The 20,298-nt window shown below is 59.7% G+C and overlaps 8 protein-coding genes across 8 annotated transcripts in view; 4 read left to right on the top strand and 4 right to left on the bottom strand.

Annotated features, from left to right (window-relative positions):
* Positions 1-470, top strand: part of SPRG_18781 (hypothetical protein) — a gene marked incomplete at both ends in the record, with an annotated part of 1,053 nt that extends 583 nt beyond the window's left edge. The window contains 2 exons of the mRNA XM_012338618.1: positions 44-176; positions 199-470. Of these exons, the coding sequence (XP_012194008.1) occupies positions 44-176; positions 199-470 (405 nt within the window). The remainder of the gene's footprint in view (positions 1-43; positions 177-198) is intronic.
* Positions 471-1,260: 790 nt separating this feature from the next.
* Positions 1,261-2,814, top strand: SPRG_00220 (hypothetical protein; the record flags this gene model as incomplete). The annotated part of the gene is made up of 5 exons (XM_012338326.1): positions 1,261-1,415; positions 1,459-1,695; positions 1,747-1,826; positions 1,877-2,007; positions 2,055-2,814. The coding sequence occupies 5 exons, from the start codon at positions 1,261-1,263 to the stop codon at positions 2,424-2,426; spliced, it is 975 nt and encodes a 324-aa protein (XP_012193716.1). The 3' UTR covers positions 2,427-2,814.
* Positions 2,815-3,123: 309 nt separating this feature from the next.
* Positions 3,124-5,868, bottom strand: SPRG_00221 (hypothetical protein; the record flags this gene model as incomplete). Its single annotated transcript, XM_012338327.1, has 10 exons — positions 3,124-3,870; positions 3,925-4,053; positions 4,122-4,229; positions 4,276-4,290; positions 4,344-4,522; positions 4,572-4,913; positions 4,956-5,062; positions 5,112-5,417; positions 5,467-5,676; positions 5,726-5,868. 10 exons carry the CDS (start codon positions 5,866-5,868, stop codon positions 3,124-3,126), a joined length of 2,286 nt encoding a protein of 761 aa, XP_012193717.1.
* A 152-nt stretch (positions 5,869-6,020) lies between these two features.
* On the bottom strand, positions 6,021-9,396 carry SPRG_00222 (hypothetical protein). The gene has a single exon (XM_012338328.1). The coding sequence runs from the start codon at positions 9,348-9,350 to the stop codon at positions 6,258-6,260; it is 3,093 nt and encodes a 1,030-aa protein (XP_012193718.1). The 5' UTR covers positions 9,351-9,396; the 3' UTR covers positions 6,021-6,257.
* A 10-nt stretch (positions 9,397-9,406) lies between these two features.
* Positions 9,407-12,044, top strand: SPRG_00223 (hypothetical protein; the record flags this gene model as incomplete). Its single annotated transcript, XM_012338329.1, has 10 exons — positions 9,407-9,749; positions 9,795-10,054; positions 10,113-10,227; positions 10,273-10,373; positions 10,420-10,452; positions 10,501-10,608; positions 10,655-10,831; positions 10,876-11,205; positions 11,255-11,811; positions 11,855-12,044. 10 exons carry the CDS (start codon positions 9,407-9,409, stop codon positions 11,994-11,996), a joined length of 2,166 nt encoding a protein of 721 aa, XP_012193719.1. The 3' UTR covers positions 11,997-12,044.
* A 101-nt stretch (positions 12,045-12,145) lies between these two features.
* On the bottom strand, positions 12,146-13,391 carry SPRG_00224 (YjeF; the record flags this gene model as incomplete). Its single annotated transcript, XM_012338330.1, has 9 exons — positions 12,146-12,182; positions 12,229-12,302; positions 12,349-12,399; positions 12,451-12,503; positions 12,566-12,627; positions 12,686-12,780; positions 12,827-13,153; positions 13,199-13,275; positions 13,319-13,391. The coding sequence occupies 9 exons, from the start codon at positions 13,389-13,391 to the stop codon at positions 12,146-12,148; spliced, it is 849 nt and encodes a 282-aa protein (XP_012193720.1).
* A 1,228-nt stretch (positions 13,392-14,619) lies between these two features.
* Positions 14,620-16,429, top strand: SPRG_00225 (hypothetical protein). Its single transcript, XM_012338331.1, has one exon. The coding sequence runs from the start codon at positions 14,658-14,660 to the stop codon at positions 16,287-16,289; it is 1,632 nt and encodes a 543-aa protein (XP_012193721.1). The 5' UTR covers positions 14,620-14,657; the 3' UTR covers positions 16,290-16,429.
* Positions 16,430-16,623: 194 nt separating this feature from the next.
* Positions 16,624-19,068, bottom strand: SPRG_00226 (hypothetical protein). Its single transcript, XM_012338332.1, has 7 exons — positions 18,848-19,068; positions 18,598-18,798; positions 18,203-18,552; positions 17,737-18,159; positions 17,469-17,691; positions 17,316-17,424; positions 16,624-17,212 (listed from the first exon to the last, which is right to left on the bottom strand). The coding sequence occupies exons 1-7, from the start codon at positions 19,062-19,064 to the stop codon at positions 16,705-16,707; spliced, it is 2,031 nt and encodes a 676-aa protein (XP_012193722.1). The 5' UTR covers positions 19,065-19,068; the 3' UTR covers positions 16,624-16,704.
* Positions 19,069-20,298: the final 1,230 nt, after the last annotated feature.

The following is a 20,298-nucleotide window of genomic DNA, read 5'->3' on the forward strand; positions in this document are numbered from 1 at the left end:
GACGTTCTCGCACTTGGATGCGACGACGGTGTTGTCGCGCCAGATTTCGGAGCTCGGTATCTACCCGGCCGTCGATCCGCTCGACTCGAAGTCGCGCATGCTCGACCCGCGTGTGATTGGTGACGAGCACTACGAGGTTGCCCGCGCGACGCAGAAGCTCCTCCAGGACTACAAGGGTCTCCAGGATATCATTGCCAGTTCTCGGCATGGACGAGTTGTCGGAAGACGACAAGCTCACGGTCGCGCGCGCGCGTAAGGTGCAGAAGTTCATGTCGCAGCCGCTCCACGTCGCCGAAGTGTTTACGGGCAAGCCGGGCAAGTTTGTGGCGCTCGCGGAGACCGTCTCGTCGTTCAAGGCCATCCTTGCCGGCGAGTACGACGACCTCCCGGAAGCCGCCTTCTACATGGTCGGTGGCATTGAGGAAGTCAAGGAGAAGGCCAAGGCCCTCGCCTCCGAGTTGGACGAGTAAACGTTGAGCCGTTTGCTCTGCATGGCGTAGCGATACCAACTACCTGCTTCACATAATACATACGTTGTGCCATGACTCGTACATTCTTCAGTGTGCAGGGAAGACTTGCAGGGACGTGGCTGTTGGCAGCGCAGTACGTAGATTGCAGAAGGTACTATCATACTACATGTTCAAGTCAACTTGAGGGCATCAGGTGCTCGTTGGTCGTGCTACGCCTCTTTCTATGGCTGCTCGAAGTCACCGTGGCCCAGTGCTTCCGACGCCATCGCTTGCGTCTTTTGGGCTGCAGCTTTGGAATAAGTCAGCCGGTTGTTTCTCAAAGCAAGTGTATAGATAGCAGAAGGCTGACAACAAGTCGTGTGATGTGACGAGTTCGAATGAGTCTCAAGCTTGCATACCGGTATGTAGTATTCAGAGCTGACGAGTCGCCTATGGCGAGCTTATACCAAGGGTATCCGATGCGCTTGCGCATTACGCAGTATGGGATCGTAGCAAGGGCTTGCACTTTTTCTTCATTGCGTCCTTTCTCGAGGTCCACGCATGCTGCCTGCAGCAGCTACAGGTCGTCGCGACCGACCGACGAAGCGGAACGGCCATGGCGATGATACATACACTATTTCAACTCGTAGCACACGATTTGCGTTGCTTCTGACGTGGCGCGCTAAAAATAACCCATTTGTCCCTGCGTCGTTCGTTTGCGTGGACGGAAGCGACGGCAAGGCGGCCGGGGCATGGAGGTAGCGTAGACGCGTACATGATGCGACGGTTCACGATATGGGACTCGCTGACGATGGCCGACCTCCGCGCCGAGGCCGAGAGCCTCGGCGCCTTCCTCGCCAAGCTCGAAGAACGCGCTGCACACCGCGCGCGCCTCGCGATCGACGACACGCTCACGAGCTCGGAAGAGACGATGCAGCGCGTGTACCAGGCCTTCATGGACAACGCGTACGACTCTGCGCTCCCGGTCGCCGACGTCGCCGACGCCCAGTGCGCTCGCGACGGTCGCCGAGGCGCCGCTCGAGGACGAGACGCTCCCGGCGTCGCGCGAGAGCCCGAAGAAGCCCCACTCGCGGCCGCCGCGGTGCGCCCAGAGTGCGGCAAAGAAGCCGCCCGTGACTCTGTCGCGCGACGTGCAGGACATCCTCCGGCGACACCGCGAGCTGCAGATCAAGCGGTCGGCCATTATGACACACCCAAATGTGCGCAAGTGGCTGCGGTCGCTTTGGTACTTGCCGATACCGTGTCCTGCTTGGCGAGATTGCGCATGATTCTATAGGCAGTGCCAAATCAAGTCCAAGGACGACCCAACGATGAGCAAGCAGCAGTACACGCACTTGTACTCGCAGCTGCTCTCGGGTACAGCGTGTCTCCTATATGCAGTGGCCGCCGCAGCGATGGATGATTAGGACTCACGACCGAGTGGATCGACAGCTTGGCCTCGATCATCATCCACGATGCGTGGGAGAGCGACAGCCACGGCCAGCCCGCCTTGACCATCGAGTATTTCAGTGACGCCATGTTCTTCTTTGTCGAGCACGTATGACGGCGGGATGCATGCCAATCGGCTTGATGAAAAATCTCTAGTGGGTCGAGGAGCCCGACCTTGCCGCGTACGTGGCGCAGCTCAAGTGCTTTTACGACCTCCTCACTGACAAGCCGGACGCGATGCCAGCGACAACGCGACTCCCGACGCTCAGTGCGTACCACGCGAAGCTGCAGCGCCAGAACGAGGCCTCCGACATGGGCATTGCGTTGGGCAAGAGCATCACGTTCGACCCGGTGTTGTATTTACAGCACCCGAACGGCGCGCCGACGTCGCCGACGCGGGCGCTCGATAACGACGACGGCGCGTCACTGGCGTACCCCCACTGCCCGATCAAATCGCGCTCCCAGATCCAAATCAAAGTCGAGACGACAAGGCCCAATCGCGGCGCAAAGATGCTACCCCACTTGTAGACACCCTTATTGAGCACGTCGTTTGGAGCACCACTCGCTTCCGCCTGCGTCTGGTTCAACTTCTGACGAATCCAGAACGATCGCGTCTTTCGCGCCAACCTACCACTACCAAGTCCATGGACGATGGCCGTCAAGGCGGCGCGGGTCGCTCAACTGCGCTTGCACGACAGCCTCGTTCAAGAGCCCGAGCCACATGATCTTCGTCGGCTTCTCGCGCACCACGTCGGTATCTTGTCTTGTTGATCGCGCTCCCGACTCTGTCTGCCTCGGCCACGTCCCGGAACCGACTGTACACACCAAAGAAAGGCCGAGATGAGTACTTAGCTTTTGACGAATAATCGGTCTTGAAAGACGACCAACTTTAACAACAACACAACTAGCTGTGAACGAACGCTAGTAGATGATATAGACGATATCCAATAGACATATATCGCAGTGGCCTTGCGTGACACGCGTACATGGCAACGGCTGCGCTTCCTGACGGCACTTTAGCCTTTTACAGGCGATACTACCCTAGCCCTAGGTGATTCCATAACAAAAATAAAGAAAAGTCATTTCGTTTGTCCCACACGGAGCACCAAGTTGGTCCTTTCAACGCACGCTCGATCGATATTCTGCGATGTGATGCATAAGAGGCTGTCCTCGGCAGAGTGGCGCCATCGGCATGCTTGTTAAAAAGAGAATACAGAGCATATGTTCAAATAGCACTCGTTGTCGCGGCTTTGGCAGCGCACCGCGCGCTGTGGTAGGCTCGAAACCACGCTTGAACCTTGGCCCGATCCGAGCTCGACGGGCGCCGCTTCTCGAAGTACACGAACGCGACCTCCCATTCGTACAAGACGTCTTGCCAGTCGACGACACGCTCGGCCGCTCTCTCGATAGGACGCTCCAAGAGCGATTGCAATCGGGCCACGGAGACGGCGCTTGGCGTCGGCGTGTGCTGCGGTAGACTCGCAAAGATGTGGTGGGTATCCGGGTCGTTGCATTGCAACAAGGTCGCGTTGACGGGCGACGGCACCTGCCTCAAGCAGAGCCAGCCACTGCGAACGCACGGCGCTGCGTGTTCAAAGCAAAGGAGGACGTCAAGGTGGACCCACAGCGTGGCCACATCGATGGATGTGACCGTCGCGATGCAACCCATGTGCAGCGTTGTGTGGTACAGTGCCAGGTACCACCGCACGGACAAGAGTGTCGGCGTCGGCGCACCGCAGGTGGCCACCAGCAGCGACATGGACGGATCCCAGCTGAACCAGACGTAGAGTGCGGGGTCCGTGGCCACGAGCATGTCATCCAGTGGGGCGCGGCGCATGCTTGGTGCTGAGAAAGATGGGGTGGAGAGCTCCTTCGACGTTGGCTTGCCGCTGTGTTCGTCGACAAGTGTGTGGAGCACACGTAGCTTGAAGAGCGCGTCTCGCTTGCGTGGGTGCAAAATTGCATGTTTTTCCTGTGCGAGGTTGTGGACAACTTGTCTTACTTTGGTCATCGAAACGAGTCGTACCTGGTAGCGCTCGAGCTCCGAGGCAAAGCTGTCGACGCAGCTGTCGAGGAGCGACGACGGCATCGCCGACGTGGCGGCTGACTCGACGTATGCGGCTTGCACGTGCAAGGCCAAGTCGTGCAGTGAGCGCTACCGTCCGTAGTGGAGAATATTGTCATTTATCCCATCAATCAATCCATCAATCAATGTAGGAATACGTGCAAGAGGTGACGCAAGCGCAACGCGTCAGAGGCATGGGCCTGGAGCGCCGTCGCCATAGCACCGAGCTCGACCGTCGGCTTGACCAACGTCGGCGACGCATAGTCCTAGTACATACAATGACAACTGGTGCTTACACCATCCAAAGCGCACCTTGTGCAGTAGCTCCTGTGCCGCTTGAATGGTCTCGACCCAAGTCCGTACGGTGGGGCGTGTGCCACGAGCGCGCGCATGCGAAGATGCGTCGGCCACGTCACTTGCATGCGCCGCCACGCGAGGAAGAGGAGGACGCACCACACACTCAGCACGACGATGGCCCACGTATGTACAAAGGTGAGGCAGAGCACCTTGACCGACGCGACGGTGAGCGCGCTGCGGACGTTATTGGCCGACAAGAACACTAGACATTATGAATATTGTCATCAAATCATCTCGCGGCTTCGTAGTACCCATGACGCCGTCGAAAATCAACACCAAATCCAAAAACACCATCACGTGGTTGGTCGACGAGAGGCGGTACGGGTAGTCGTAGCTTTGAAGGAGGAAGCGCAGCGTGAGTAGAGTAAAGAAAAGCGTGCCTTGCAGTGGCTGGTTCTCGATGTTTGGAAACTGCGACCGCAGCACAGAAAAGACGAGAAGGAGACTGAGCTTGTACAGACACATGTACACGGGTAGGCTCGCGCGTCGCCGTGTGTACGACGCGTACTGTGGCACGTACAAGAGCTCATAGTCGTCCGAGATGCCCACGAGGTAGCTCAGCTCGATCGCAGCGACAGTTTCTTCGTGGCCGTCTACGCCGACATTATACGACATGGTGTCGCGGGTTCAAATACCGTCGCTGCACGCCATGCCGGCGCAGTGTATCCGCCGATATAAAAACCATGGGAACCCGAAGAGAAACGGAAGCCCCAAGAGAGCACCAATGCCAACGCCCAAGGTGCTACACCCATAGTATGTGTGAGACCGAGCGCGCCAAAACGACGTCGTACATGTGGAGGGAGCTGTGACACTTGACCGTCGGGTCCACGCTGAGCACAATGTCCGAGGCGTGGACGTCCAGAGGATTGGGCACCGCCATGCAGTTGACGAGACGACTAAGCGCGAGCGCGATCGGCAGGTACAGGACCTGAAAAAGCCGCAGGAGCCGGTTCTCAAGGCGGGCGGCAAAGACGAGGAAGAGCGCGTCCCCTCGCACCCGCCAGTGCCGAGCCCGCACGATGTAGTACAGCATGGCCGCATACGGCAGCAGTGCATACACGAGTGCGTACAGCCAGTAGGACCCATGCAGTTCGCCCCTAAGAACGTAGTAGTGTCGACGAAGAAGCGACACGCGGGGACGAGTACCAAAGAGAGAAGGGCGGAGCCTTCATGCCCATGCCAGCGCCCGTGGGCAGGAAGCTCAGCACATCGAGGTTGAACGCTACGATCCAGCGCGTCGACGCGAGCCATGCCGATGGCCACGGCCACGACTGGGCCAGCTGCCATACAAGGCCGTAGATCTGGAGTGCGTCCAGAAGCAGCCACGCCTTCTCGGACCAGAAGCGACTGACACTTCTAGAATACAATGCAATTGTTGCTTGGTCATGGCGCCATCGTCCAGTACCTCTTGGGGCGCCCGAGGTAGGCGAGGGCGCGCTCTGTCGCGTCACTTTCGGAGCCCCGGACGTCACGGGGCACGACGAGTTGGTCGTGCAGCTCGAACAGAAGCGGCTGCACTCGATTCCGCAGCGACGCTAGCCGACGCATGTGTGCTGCACCGAGACGAATGCCGGTACGAAACTGCGGCACGAAACTGCACAATGATGAACTAGAGCTCTCAATGGACCTATTTTGATCGATCCAACAGAACGAATGGATAGATAGATAGATAGATAGATAGATAGATAGATAGATAGATAGATAGATAGATAGGCGCAGCTAGTTGAATAGGATGTTGCTTAAATGTGCATTGGGTTTGGATCAATTCTATCCGCGCCAAGCCACACCGCTACGACAGCGCGTACGACTGATGTGGCCCGTTCCGTCAGGACATAATGTGCTTCGGTTCGAATTGACGCTTGGTCGTTTGGAACAAAACGTCGTCGTCGTCGCAAGAAGGAAGCATTCTACCACCACCTCTTTTCTTGCTTTTTGACTCACGGTGCGAACTGAACGGTGAAGCCGCCTCCGGTCCGCCGCATGCTCTGTAAGGCGAGTTGCTTGGCGTGTGAATCGCGTCGCTTTTGCCGCTCCCGCCGCAACGCCTCGGCGGCGCGTCGGCGCGTGGCCTCTTCGAGCCGCAGCCGCTCGATGCTCGCAGCGTCCAGGAGGGGCGGTGGCAGGCTCTCCGTTGTCTCAATTGGCGGCAGCATTGCGTCTCCGCGTAGTGCGAACGGTGCGTACTCGATGGGCCGCCCGTTTACATGTATGTGCAGCCATTCAGAGGCGCCGAAGCCGCCACATGGTAAGACCAAGCTCACCCGACTGCCGACCGTCTCTGACACGTGCAGATACTCTTCTTCGGATGGCGTCACATCATCAGGTGTGATTGCGATCCACGCGAGGACGTTGTCGTCGTCGCGCACGGGTGTACTGTTGCCAAACGCGTCTCGAAGCTCCAGATGCAGAGTCAACGCCACGTTGCCGGCTGGCCACGCGGACAATAGTTGGCGCCAGTTGCTGACAAAAGTGAACTCGGCCGACGCGCGCCCCGGTGTCATCTCGAGAGCGACCTCATCGATAGCATGCGCGTACGTGCCATTGGTGATCAATGCCACCACCGCGTACTTGCCAGCGACTTTGATTGTATGGGTGGCGGTGAACGGCGGGTCGGATACCGTCACCGAGGTCGGTGTCAGCGGGTCCGACGCGCCCCAGCGAACCACCGCTCTCGCGCTAAGCGTGTGCTCTGCCAACATCGACTGAAATCGCACGATGAAAGAGCAGTCGGGTGGAAGAAGCTCGGGGGGTGCGTCAATGCGCAGTGACATCGTCTCGCCCACTTCGCTCGTCGTCGGTACCGAGATCGTCAACTGTTCCGTCAGTTGACGCAAGGTGTCGGCGGTCGTCGCGTGGACGCGCAGCGAAAATGGACTGCCGCGCATCGCATGCTGGCCGTGGAGTCCATCGAGACCAAGGTCGAGCGTGTACTCGCCTGGATTGGACGGCCAGCGCAGAGTTAGCGGTTGGCCGCCACTGGCCTTGATCACAACGCGGTTGTCAGTATCGACGATCTGGTAGTGGACGACGGGCTCATCATCGACGTCGTCGTCGTCGACGACGGCGGTCAACCGCACGATACGGTTGCCAAACGCGTCGCGCAAGGTCACGAGTATATCGATGGTAGCGCCTGGCGGCTGCACGAGCGGACATGCAACGTGTGGTGGCCAGACCACGCTGCACTGCGGCGGACACACTCGCGCGGGTGCTACCGTCAGCGCAAGTGGGTGGTCTTGGATGCCGATTTCATCCAACGTCACATGCAAGAGGTACGATCCCGCACGATGGCAGCGACATCGTCCGCTGTAGCTCCCATCCATATTGTCGTTGGTTTCAACCGTCGTCTCGTTCGTGTCATCCGAGGCTAAACCGAGTGCCGAGGCCGCGTCGTCCGTGCTCTGTAGCGATAAATGGCTCGTAAAGATGTAGCCGCCGGTCGAGCACCGGCCACCGAGGCCGTCGTACGTCGTGAGCTCAAACTTGGACCATGCGCCAGCGATGAAGCGCGTGTTCTTGGCCCACTGCAAGGTTGTCCGGTGCGCGACAGCCCCCCGTGCGAGCAAGACGTAGTGCTTTCGCCCGCACGCCAGCATGTGGATGCGCTTCTTTCCAAAGAAGGCGCCCACCTTTTGCGGCCGAGGCACCATCGACGCATTATCAAACGCCCGGTCGCCCGGCAAGCCCCATGTGTAGACGCTGCCAGTGTCACAGAGCGCAAAGACTTGGGCTTGACCAGCGCAGAGAAAGTCGATTGTCTCGGGGAGGTCGGGCACAAGGTGCGGGTCGCAGTAGCCGTCGACGGACCCGTCGCCCATTTGACCGGCAAGGCCGAGTCCCCACGTAAAGACACTGCACTTGTCTTTGGTGAGCGCTGCCGAAAACTCTTCGCCGCACACGGCGAGCGCGACAGGTGGAAGGCCGTTTATGGCCGTGAACAGACTCGTGTCGTTGTAGTGGCCAAGTCCGAGCTGGCCGCAGCTGTTGGAGCCACAGGTAAAGACGACACCGGCATCGTCGACGAGACACGAGTGCGCACCGCCGCATGCAATATGCCGGACAGCGCCGCCGGGTAGAGATAGCCGACGGGGTGTCGCGACGCTTCCTTCCCGTGTCGAGCCGAGGCCGAGCTGACCGTACTGGTTGAGACCGCAGCTGAGAACATCGCCCGTCTCCATGAGTATCATGGTATGGGCGATACCGCAGGCCACTGCCACCGCGCCTTTCTCAATCGCCGGGAGGCACCGTGGTCGCGACGAGGCAACGTCCGGCCCGAGCCCGAGCTGGCCTTGCGCGCCAATGCCCCAGCTAAAGACCCGTCCGTCGTTGAGGATGGCGACCGAGTGCCCGGCCCCGCACGCTACCGCGGTCACCGGTCGGCCGACAAAGTCGGGCACCAGTTGCGGGATGGGAATCATCGTGTCGCCGCTGACGAGGCCGCACTGCCCGTATTGGTTGTTGCCCCACGCGTACACCTCGTGGGCGCCACCGAGGGCGATCGTATGCATGGCGCCGCACGCGACCGCGACCACTTGGCGCCCGCGGAAGGCGTCCAGCATCGTCGGCATCGCTTTGGACGTCGTCGCGCCGTGTCCGAGCTGCGCGTCGTCTCCGGCGCCCCAGCTAAAGACGTGGCCCACCCCATCGACCCGCGGTGCATCGCGGAGCGTGTCTTGCAGTGCACGCACGCTGGCGTCGTCGGGCGACAGTGCAAGGGCTTTTTTGGCGTACGTTCGAGCAGCGCACCCGCCGCCTTCGAGGCGCGCCGCGGCTCGCGCCGCGCAGGAGTATCCCTGTGGTGTCATGGGACAGAGTTCGATCGCGAGAAGGGCGTCGTCCAGCGCTTTCGAAGGGTTGGCGAGGGCCAAGTACGCCGTCGACCGGTGCGCATAGATGGCACCGGCATCCTCGGGCGCAGAGGAGAGCGCCGATGTCAACCACGCAATCGCATCGGTATATTGGGCGGCCTTCAAGGCAGCGACGCCTTGCGCGTGCTCAAAACTCTCCGCGACGACCGACGAGCCGGCGCCCATGTCGTAGTGGAGTTGTTGGTGCTAGGCCTTTTTCCGCAACGACTCTGAAACCGACCATGACGACGACGGCGGCCGGTGGCAACGACGACGACAACCACAGCGTCGCGCAGCAAGAGTGTGTCCGCGTCATTGTCCGTGTGCGGCCACGCAACGAGCGCGAACGCAAGGGCCAAAAAGAGATCGACGATGTTGTCACGATTACATCCAAGCACAGCAGCGACGACCTGCCCAACCATGTTCAAGTCGCGAGCGCGGCCTGGGACGTCGACGTCGGGTATACCTATGATGCTGTTTTCGGGACGTTGACGCAGCAAGACGAAATCTACGGCTACCTCGCCTCGTCGGTCGAGCAAGTCGTGCAAGGCTTCAACTGCACGATCTTTGCCTACGGGCAGACTGGTGCCTTCTGCACTTATGTACGTGCTGGCTAAGCGATGGATGTAGGTACGGGCAAGACGCACACGATGATGGGCCCCGACAGCATGCCGGCCTTGGTCGACGGTAACACGATCGCCGCGGAGGCCGGTATCATTCCGCGCGCCGTGGCCGGGCTCTTCGCCGAGCTTGCGACCATTGGTGCGAGTGGCGCCGGCGCCGTCGTCCACTGCTCATACATGCAGATCTACAACAACCAAGTGTTCGACTTGCTCCAAGCAACCAACGTGCGGGACCAAAAGCCACTGCAAGTCCGTGAAAATATCAAGGTATATATTCCATTTCTATCGTCTTTTTAACGATTCTCAACAAATATCCCATGCACAGGGCAACGCCAAGCACATTTACGTCAGCGGTATCTCTGAATTTCGCGTCGGGAGCGCTCAAGACGTGCTGGATCTGCTCCAAGTGGGCGGCCAAAATCGCACGATCCGAGCGACTGGTGACCACGTCCGCGTCCACGTCGTCCCACTGACAAAGCGCGTAGAGTGCAACGAGAAGAGCAGTCGGAGCCACGCGCTCTTGCAAGTCAACATCGAAGTCGAGTCGCGCGGGTCCGAGAGCACGACGATCATCCGTCGAGCCAAGGTACTTTGCACACGCGTTGATTGGTACATGCACACGGCATATGTAGCTCAACCTCGTCGACTTGGCGGGCTCGGAAAAGGTGTCGATGTCCTATGGTGCATGTTGGAGACCTATCCCTTTGCGATAGTGGGACACGGACATTGCCATGTCCAACGACCGCACGCGCGAGCTCCGCAACATCAATGCGAGCCTGTCGGCGCTGGGAAATGTCATTGCGGCGCTCACCGACAAGAAAGTACATGATCGCGGTTGCGATCTTTTCGACCAACATTCTTCTGTAGCGAACACACATTCCGTACCGGGACTCGAAGCTGACACGACTGCTGCAAGACTCGCTCGGCGGCAACACGCGAACGATTGTGATTGCAACGATTTCACCGTCAGAGGCCGCGATCGAAGAGACGATCTCGACGCTGCAGTTTGCCGAGCGAGCGAAACAGATCTCGCTCAACATTCAAGTGAACGAAGTTGTCGACGACGCGATTTGCTGGCGCGTGCGCAGAAGGAGATTGCTCGCCTCCAGCACTTGCTCCGTGCGCAGCCGACGACCGAGCGCTTCGCAGCGCTCGAGGCTCAAGTCGCATCGCTCACGGACGAGCTCAAGCAAGCGCGGCTCGAAAATGCCCAGCTCAAGCGCAAGCTACAAGCAAACAAGATCGATCCACGCCCGCCACCATCGCTCGTGAGCAGCAACAATCAAGTGCCCGAGGCAACACCCGTGTTGGAGCGACCTACCTCACAAGCCAGCGACTCGGCGCCGACTGATGCGCGTGCGGTGGAAGAGTACGACCGTCAGGCGCAGCACCAACTGAGTCAGCTCCATCGGCTCCAGGTACGAAGAACTGTGAGCTGAACGCTGCATGACGACGATATCATGATAGAGTGAACGTCGACAGTTGGAGGCGCAGTTGCAGTCCATGCAAGCGCCGTCGTTGCCCGTCGCGCCCGAAGACGACGACGTGTGCCCCATCTGCCAGCGCTTGATTGACCACCACACGGACGACGAACTCGATCGGTGCATCGAGCTCGAAGCACAAGCGATAGCACCCGAGCCGGTGCGACCCAAGACGTCCGTGTCGACGTCGTCGTTGCCGGCGCTCCGCCGTCCATCGAGCAAAGCGTCGTTGACCCAGCGAAAAGAGTCCAGTCCGTACGCAGAACCACCGGGCAGCCTATCGTCGCGCGAGAGCACGAAATCGCCAAGTACGCCACCGACGATGACCAACCAGGCGCGGCCAGCCAAGCCCAAGTCCAAGCATTCGATCGTCAAGCAGATGAGAGCGCGGCAGAAGGCCAAAGACCGTCTCGCCGCGTCGCCGTACGTAGACGTGTTGCCAAAGAAGCTTCTCGAGCCCGTACCACCACTGAATCAAAAAGAGGGCGCCCTCGCCAACGACGTGCGCGATATTGGACTCAACCTCACCGTCTACAGCTATCGGTGGCGCCTTTCTGTTGCGATATAGCCCTCATCCGAAATGTAGGTACGACTCATGGTACCCCTGCACCATTGTCGGGTATGACTCGAAGCGCAAGATGCACTGCTGCCACTACGACTACGGCGACAAGCAGTGGCTCGTCCTCGCCGACAAGAAAATCGAGGTCGTCGGTCGCACCACCGACTAGAAGAGGAGCCCATTTCCATATACAGTACTAGTGTTGTTGTGCTTTTTTCGATACCAATAGACACGTCGAGACCGACGTTTGGGACGAGGGCTAGGTGTCGTAGAGCGTCTGGAACGCTGCGCCAAGATGGTGAATCATGTCTGGCGTCGTCATGCTCCGCCCTTCTTGGCAAACGCGAGCACCGAGCTACGCGCGGCGTCAGACCACGTGCGAAGAATCGGATTGGGTGCACCTCTGGCGCGTCAGGAGGGCGCCGCCCATGGCCGCCCGAAGCATTGGGTTCATTCGTGACGTCTCGTCGCCGTGCTGCTTCCTAATCTATTGTTTAAAACGATCGTCGCGGGAAGCGGACGCACGCGATGCGATGCCACGCGAGGAAGGCGCCGACGGTGCCAGCCACAACCTACGCAACGCATATTCATAGAAAAAAGCATACACAGCGTGTCATTGGTACATCGCCTTGTCCACCGCAGCGCCGGGGACTGCCGTCCAGTGTGTTTGTAAAGGCTACATCGTCATATCAGATCTGAGTGCCATCGAAATCGAAATGCGTCGCCGCGGCTATTAACTCGAGACACCGTCCGAGGCCATGTCGACCTCGCCCTTGCGAAGAATGGCCACGTGCCCGAGCCTATTACATAGAGCGCAAGGGTAGGTTGCGAGTACTAGTGCGGCTGGACAAGGACGACTTTTGCGACAGCTGCGAGGGTGGAATCAGCGCGGCCAAAACCAAATTGAGTTCCTTCAAAAGCCCCGTGGCCACGCAGAGCCGGCCATACTCGACCTAGTACGTTGTGTCGACAGGCAAGTATTTTCGTTGCGCGTAGTACGATGTTGGGCGTGAGCACGGCGTGGCTGTAGCCAGCAATCAAGGTCAGGTCTGTCGAGAGCAAGTAGAGCGCGTCGCCATCCAGGACGATCGGCAGGGCGCGGGCTTTGGCGACGCCGACCACTTGCTTGACCAAGTCGAGAACGAACGGCTCGCGGCCGAGACCGGGACCGACGACCACGGCGTCGATACGTGGCAGCACGGCTGCGATGCGATCGATGGCGTCCGGCGCCGGCGTCAAGAGCGGGTGCACAATGAGCTCGGGGCTGTAGCACTTGATCGGGATCGCAGCCTCGACCGTGCAAATCACATGGCAGAGGTCGACGCCCTAGTACAATCCATGCGGGGTGTCAGCTCATGTATCTAGACCCACCGTTTTGAGCGCCGAGATGGCAGCATAGTACGGCGCGCCCGTGTACTCGAGCGAGCCGCCGATGATGGCCACCTTGCCTGCTCCGGACTCATATCACACGCGGTACAATGCAAGACGTACCGTACTGTCCCTTGTGCAGGTCCTTGGACAGCGCCGGGATAGCTTGGCGGATCGCGGCCACAAGCTCGGCCATGGCTGACGATCTTGGAATAAGAACGCATGCGGTTGGCATACCTCTCAAAGTCGATAGTACCGTCGGGCGCATGAGACTGCGGCGCGAGGCTTCCGGCGTAGAAAGGGACGAGATGCTCGATGGCATCGGCAGGCTGCCACGTACATGGTAGTCTCTGGTGCCGAGACGGTGCGGTATGCATTCTGGCAGGTTGCACGACCCGAGATTCCTCAGGCGACTGGCCCCAAACCGCATCGAAGGCGCGCGATCTTTATCCATTGTGACAGGTTTTCATAAAGACACGAGCTCGAGCTCGCTCCGATGGCGATTCCACCCGCCGTGTGACACTGGACGAAGCTCGTCGGCGCGTTGACAGCCCACGAAGACGGCGGCTACCAGGCACGGTCGCACGCAGTTCGAATTCTTCCGTTCCAATAATATCATCCTCCTCCTCGGTCCAGATTGCCCTTGTCCACAATCGTGGCTACTTGGCTAGCTACCGTGTACTTGTCGGCGGCGACGGCGGCTGCCAAGAATCAATTATGTCGTCGCACTGTAACCGTGGCAAGCCTCCACGAGCACACACTTGCCTCGCGACTGCATGCTAGCGGCCGCAGAAGCGAACGTGGCGCGTGAGAGCTAGTCGTTCGCGATGATGGAACTGGAATGCCAACTGATGGGCCGTCGACGTCCACCGTCGTTGTCCAGCAGGCATCGGCGCACATTTTTTGGCGTCGGCGGAAATGATCGGAGCCAACGACCTTGCCTTTTGTATGGACGTTACAGCGGCCGCGCGATCCAGTGTATTAGTAACGACTGTCACAATGGAGCGGCAGACCGGCTCCGCGGCGCTAATCGCACGCCGCTTTATGGCCAGCGCGCGGACTGGCCCGCAGCGGCCGCGAACATGATGATGGCGGTACGTACCGAGCGCCTTCGAGCCCGCGTCGTCGCCGTCACGCCGTGTCCATGCCGCAGCTGCGTGCCCGTGTGCGGCGCCGAGTTGGGTGTGTTTAGACCGCACCGGCTGGCGTCAGCGCATATCAAGTCTGAGAGGTTTGGACCGTTTTTCTGATGGGCGCAAAAAATTCCAGCCAGACATCGTAATTAATAAAAGAAGCCGCGTTCGACGACGGTTGACTTACCTATTTCCAGTAATTTAAAAGACCAGGCGCGTATTTAAAAAAGTGCGACGCAAATTAAAAAGAACAAATCTTGGAACGGGTCGCACCCAGCACCGAGTTTTGGTTTTGCCTCCGCCTGCGCAATCGCCGACTGCTTCGGTCCATGCGACTGCTCCTCTTAACGTCTGCGCTCGTCGCCGTGGCCATGGCCGCCGATACGTCGGCCAGCCTCCTGCCCTACAACGCCCAGGCCGAGAGCGGCTCGTGCCGCATCACGTCGCCGTCGGGCTCGAAGAGCACCAAGTATGCGTCGATCCCGGGCAAGGTCATGGCCACGTGTGGCCGCTGCGTCCAAGTGACATGCAAAGACGCTAACTGCAACGCCGGCAGCTCGGTGGTTGCCTACATTGTCGACACGTCGGCGTCGACCAATATCGGCCTCTCGCCCAGCGCGATGCAGGCGCTGACCTCCAACACGGTCAACAACCCGCTCTCGGTGACGTACAAGCTCGTGACGTGCCCGAATGAGTTTGTGCCAGGTAACATTCAAGTGTGCACGCAAGAAGGCGCGGGCAACTCGTACCTCCCGCTGCAGTTTACCGACGCATACCGCGTCGTCACGGGTGCGTCCATCAACGGCGTGCCCATGTCGCCGTCGGACGCCGGTTTCTACTACATCGACAAGACGAGCCGAAGCGACTTTAACAACATCCCGATCACGCTCTCGTCGGGCACGGTCACCGTCTCGGGCACGGTCTCGTTCCCGGCGTCGGCGTCGACGACGCGGACCTGCGCCGATCTGGGTGCGCAGTTTACAGTGCCCACCGACAGCGCCGGGTCGAGCGCAGACCCGGCCGATGGCTCCAAGCCGGGCACCTCGGGCTCTAGCTCGGGCTCGTCGTCGCTTGTCGTGCCCATCGTGTGTGGTGTGGCCGGTCTGCTCGTCGTCATTGGTATCGTCGTGTGTGTGATTCGCCGCCGCCGCGCCAAGGACGACGACGAAATGGACAATTACGAAAATGGCCTGGGCACGGACCACTCGGTCGTGCACAAAGACCACGGTCCGGTCAAGAAGGACCCGACGCCGCCGCCGCCGCCGCAAGGTCCTATTGTGCCGCCCTCGACGACCAACGACTTTCCCGCCTCGACGACGGCGGCCTATGCACGCATGGACTCGGACCCGCCGGCGCCCATGCCCACGTACACGCCGACGCCGGCCTACACGCCGACCCAAGTCCCAGTGCAGTCGCCGCAGCCCGTGTACGCTGCACCGTCCCCGGCTTACGTGGCGTCCTCGCAGCCCACGTATGTCGCCGCACCAGCCTTTGTCCCGCCGCCGCAGCCAACGTTTACGCCGCCCGTCGTCCAGGAACGTCAGCCCTCGCTGCACTCGAAGGCGGCGGCGCGCGCGTCGCAGACGGCCGTCACGTCGCCGGGCCCGCAGTCGTATTCGGAGATGTTCAACGACCGCGGCACGTACGTCCGTCCGAGCGCCCGGGACGAGCGCAAGAGCTTTGACATCGACGAGGAGCGCGACGACGACGCTCCGGTGCCGCCGACCAACCCGCACTTTGACCCGAACGTGCTCACGTCGCCAGAGAGCTATGTGCGGGCGACGCAGATGCCGCGCAATGCGCGTCCGCAGGCGCCGACGTTTAACGCGCCGGAGCGCCCGTCGACGCACGAGATGCGTCCGTCGTCGTCGTCGACGGGGGCGGGCTACTCGCGGGACTCGCTCAACTTGCTCGACTACTCGCGCAACAAGAAGCAGGGGTCGTCGGCCGTCCAGTTTTAGGCTTTTGTTGTTGTTAGACCCCTCTCATTTTTATCTTCCATGTTGCCTCTATTATCAAGTCCCAGGGCCGACGGAATTGCAACATACGCTTCTTGAACTAAATTGCACACATTGTTTCACAAAATATTGTTGTTTTCTGCTCGCCTTGGAACACGATTAATACTTGTACGAAGAGCTTGCGTAGCCTCTCGGAGCAGCGACGGGCCAAGGCATTACCAACAAGAATGCAACAAGCGTCGCTCACACTTCAGCGCCCCGTGACGACGGCGCCGCTGCCACGCGTCGGATGTCCCGATCGCAGTCGGGCAGTCGCAGCCCTTCCACGCCCGTAGTTTTTGGTATAAGAAATGAGTTTTAACGCAATATGAATGCATCAATCCGGCAAGTAGCGAGCCTTCAAGAGAAGGCACGAGTGCTAGCACACAATGTCATCGCGGGGAACGATCGTGGTCGCACTGCGGTCGACGCCTCCGAGGTACGCCAGTCGCGTGTGCATCGAGGACCGGGTCACGACGCCTTGGAGGACGCCGAACCTCGTCACAAAGAGCTTGCTGCACTTGAGCATCTCAAACACGAGGTGGATGGTCTCGAGCGGCGTGTCTTCGTCGATCTTGAGCACGTTGCCGCTGACTTCAAGCACCGATGCTAGCTCGACCGGGTCCGTCGACAGCTCGGGCGACGACGCCAGTAGCGCCTCGAGCTCGTCGCGACTCACGCAGCCGGCAAAGAGGCGTCCCTCATGGACGATCGGGACACTGGAGCGCGGGTGCGTGGCCAAAAAGTCGGCGATTTCGGCCATCGTCGTGCTGTTAGCAAGGCAAGGCACGTCGTTCATCATGACATCGCGGGCGACGATGCGCTCGGTGCGCAGTTCGTTGCAGCGCAGCATTGGAAGGTACGGCAGTCCCTTGGAGATGATGGCACTAGATCGCGTTGTTGAGATTGCAGTTTGAGATTGCAGTTTGAGATTGCAGTTTTGAGATTGCAGTGTTGAGATTGCAGTTTTGAGAGTGCAGTAAGACATACCTGTCGTAAATCGAGACGCTCAAGCCTTTGCTCAGGCCGCACGAGATGAGGACAGCGAGGAAGAGGGGCGTAAAGTAGATAAACTGCCCCGTGAGCTCGAGCGCGATGACTAGCAACTCGCCTCAAACGAGCTACATCGGCGAGCGACCGTACCGGCAACCGAAATCGTTTGCGTCGACGCCGCGACGAGCGATGCGCCACCGACGAGCGCGTACCCACCGGGTACCACCGGGATACTCGGAAACCAGTCGACGAGGACCTCGCCGTAAAGCCGTCCGAACGCCGCGCCGGCCGAGAAGAGCGGTATAAAGTCCCCGGACGGCACCGGCAGCGCCACCGAGAGCATCGTGATAAGAAGGCGGGCAACAAAGTAAATCTACGGCATCACCAACTCAGTTCTGATCGTCCAGATATGACGTACTGCGAGCGGACCGAATGGGTGGTCTCCGTACCACCACACGGACGGCAACGCATCCGGGCTCGTTAACGCGCCAAGCGCGTCCGAGATGCCAAGACCGAGAAACCGACCGGGACAGTACACGATGACCGCGACCACCATGGCAACAAACGATCCCCAGAGCAGCGGCCACGACTTGTTGAGCGGTGCGAAGCGCAGGCGCACGTATGCAGCGCCATGAACGTAGGCTGCGCCGGCGAGGCCCATGCAGAGGCCGAGGCACGCAAAGGCGACGAGCTCGCGCTGCTGAAACGACGTGTCGAGGTAGCTCGTCGGGTACAGGGCTTGGAACGAATGCAAACCGGCGTGGTGCCCACGCGTGATGTAGTCGAGCACCTGCTTGGTGATGGCCCCGCTGACCGCAGCGACAAACGCCCGCCAGTAGTTCTATCCATTTAACGTCACGAGGAGACGAGAGGTTGGGTCGTACGGTGAGCAAAAAGAAGGAGCTCGTGACTTCAATCGAGAAGAGGACGCCGCCGATGGGTGCGCCAAACGTCGATGCGACGCCGACCGCGCACGCGGCGTTGTACATGTGCCGGTGCAGCGACTTGTTGCGGTAGAGGCGCTCAAAGACGCCAATGTGCTTCATAAACTGGTGCGAGAGAATGCACGCCGTATGCACAAACGGCCCTTCCTTCCCGACCGAGAGACCGCTGGCTTGCGCCGTCGCAAGCCCAAGCGACTTGGAGAAGAGCGTGCGGCTGCGCAGGTACCGGCCGGGATCCTGGCACGAGTCGGCCGATAAGATCGTCTTGATCTCGGGAATGCCCGAGCCCGCTACGTGGAATATGCTGGGATCCCAAACTATATTGGAGCGTGTACCTGCCATGGGATCGACGAACCGCGTCCAGCCCACCGAGACGCTAGCAAAGGCGGCGCTCCAGACGAGCGTCGCCGCCAATGGCACGCCCCAGTCGTTGGCTGGCGTCGATGGCGCTGCGCGTACGATCGTCGCGACAAACTCCGTCTGGAGCCACTTGAGGCCAACGATGGCCTCGTTGATGCCATAGTCGAGCACCGAGACTAGGTTGGTTCACGAATATGCTACACCAAGCAGAAGGAGGCGGCGTACCCGAGGCGCCGAGGAGGACGAGGAAGGCGACGGTCTTGCCTTCCTTCTGGACGAGGCCGAGCACGCTGCTCACGGACCAGCGCGCCGAGTGGTGCCCAAAGATGTTTTCCCAGTTGTGCATGTAGCGCTTCTTGGGCGGGCGCTTCGCCGGCGGCTCGTCCATGAGCGGGCCGTACCCGCTGGTCGGCGTCACGAGCGGCAGCGACGGTCGTCGCATCCGAGCAAACAGAAAAGAAATGGAACCGATGGAATTAGCCCGGCGTGGGTTTCAGAGACATGTCGACTGCGGGTAGGGCCCATTGCCGTTTCCGTGGTAAGTTTCACATCGTCTTGTCAAGCGGGCACCCATCACGCTCCTGCGCATGGCTTCGTGATTTTACAGCAAAACGTCGTTTGCAGAAAATGGAATCCTTGAAATAACAGTTCGGGGTGACGTGGCAGCTTGTGGCGTCGTCGTCGCAGGCTTCCTTCATCACGATACATCGCATCGCACGTGACGACGCCCGGTAGGACCTGGTCGAGGCTGCCAACATCATCAGTCCCCGTTGCACATGACGAACGCTTTAAAGCTTGTGTTTGCGTGCAATGCAGCGAGACCTAGTATGGTTGCACAGCCGAAGAAGCAGAAGAAGCACGGGCAGTCAGCATGTCGGCGCGGCGGTGCGAACGAACGATGCGCGGTGTCGCCTGGTGCAAAAGATTGCCGAGCGTAAACGATGGATAAGGGCGGGTGGCCCATCTTGTTCGGGTGGAGCCACTCGGGGTGTTGAGCTAGCCGTGGGCAACCGCAGTGTATCGAACATCGGAATACCACCGGTCGCGTCACCATGTAGAGAATCGTTTGGAGATACGTTGTGCCACTCTTGAAGTCGCGAGAATGTCGAATAAAAGTGTAAAGGCGTGGGCGTAAACGGCGAGGCAGCTCGCGTCGTGAAAGAAGCTGCTGGTGTTGACCCCCTTGGAGTGCTTGCGATCCGGCAACCATCGCGGTCCATCGATCGTCGTCGTCCCGTGGTGCATCACTCAAGGGTTTAAATGTGTGGAACACCAAAAGAACGCCGACAACAACCGTGTTCATTTGCCCGTGGGGATAAGCCAATCAATCGCCCGTTCGACCATCGATCGTCCAGCCATCCACGATGAGAGCGATTCCTATTGATTGTACACCCAGAGGCTGGATAGCGCGTCCATCAAAGCGCTGCGGGCGATGGCGTCGATGACGCAACGTGGTGTCGACGTTTGAAGCTGACGGCAGCGTCCTCCAGAGCAACCGAGACAATCTACTTCGTCGCTACTTTGTTCTAGTGCACCACGCTCTTGCAAGCCGCGCCGGGCGTCCTCCACGGCGGCTGTTGACAGACCAAGAGCTTGCGTACCTCTTGGCATGCGTCGGCGGCACTCTGCGATGCCTTTTTAGCACTGTTTGTAGTGACAAGGACTGACGTCGTCGC

Source organism: Saprolegnia parasitica (genome assembly GCF_000151545.1).
Source record: "Saprolegnia parasitica CBS 223.65 unplaced genomic scaffold supercont2.1, whole genome shotgun sequence".
In the NCBI taxonomy this organism is placed as follows: domain Eukaryota; phylum Oomycota; class Saprolegniomycetes; order Saprolegniales; family Saprolegniaceae; genus Saprolegnia; species Saprolegnia parasitica.

Excerpts from the sequence above, each read along its gene's own strand:
- SPRG_00226 (XM_012338332.1), bottom strand. The coding sequence starts at position 19,064 with ATGCGACGACCGTCGCTGCCGCTCGTGACGCCGACCAGCGGGTACGGC. Across the intron at positions 18,799-18,847 it reads CGTCCTCCTCGGCGCCTCGG|TCTCGGTGCTCGACTATGGC; the intron begins GTACGCCGCCTC and ends GAACCAACCTAG. Across the intron at positions 17,425-17,468 it reads GCAAACGATTTCGGTTGCCG|TCATCGCGCTCGAGCTCACG; the intron begins GTACGGTCGCTC and ends GCGAGTTGCTAG.
- SPRG_00222 (XM_012338328.1), bottom strand. The coding sequence starts at position 9,350 with ATGGGCGCCGGCTCGTCGGTCGTCGCGGAGAGTTTTGAGCACGCGCAA.
- SPRG_00225 (XM_012338331.1), top strand. The coding sequence starts at position 14,658 with ATGCGACTGCTCCTCTTAACGTCTGCGCTCGTCGCCGTGGCCATGGCC.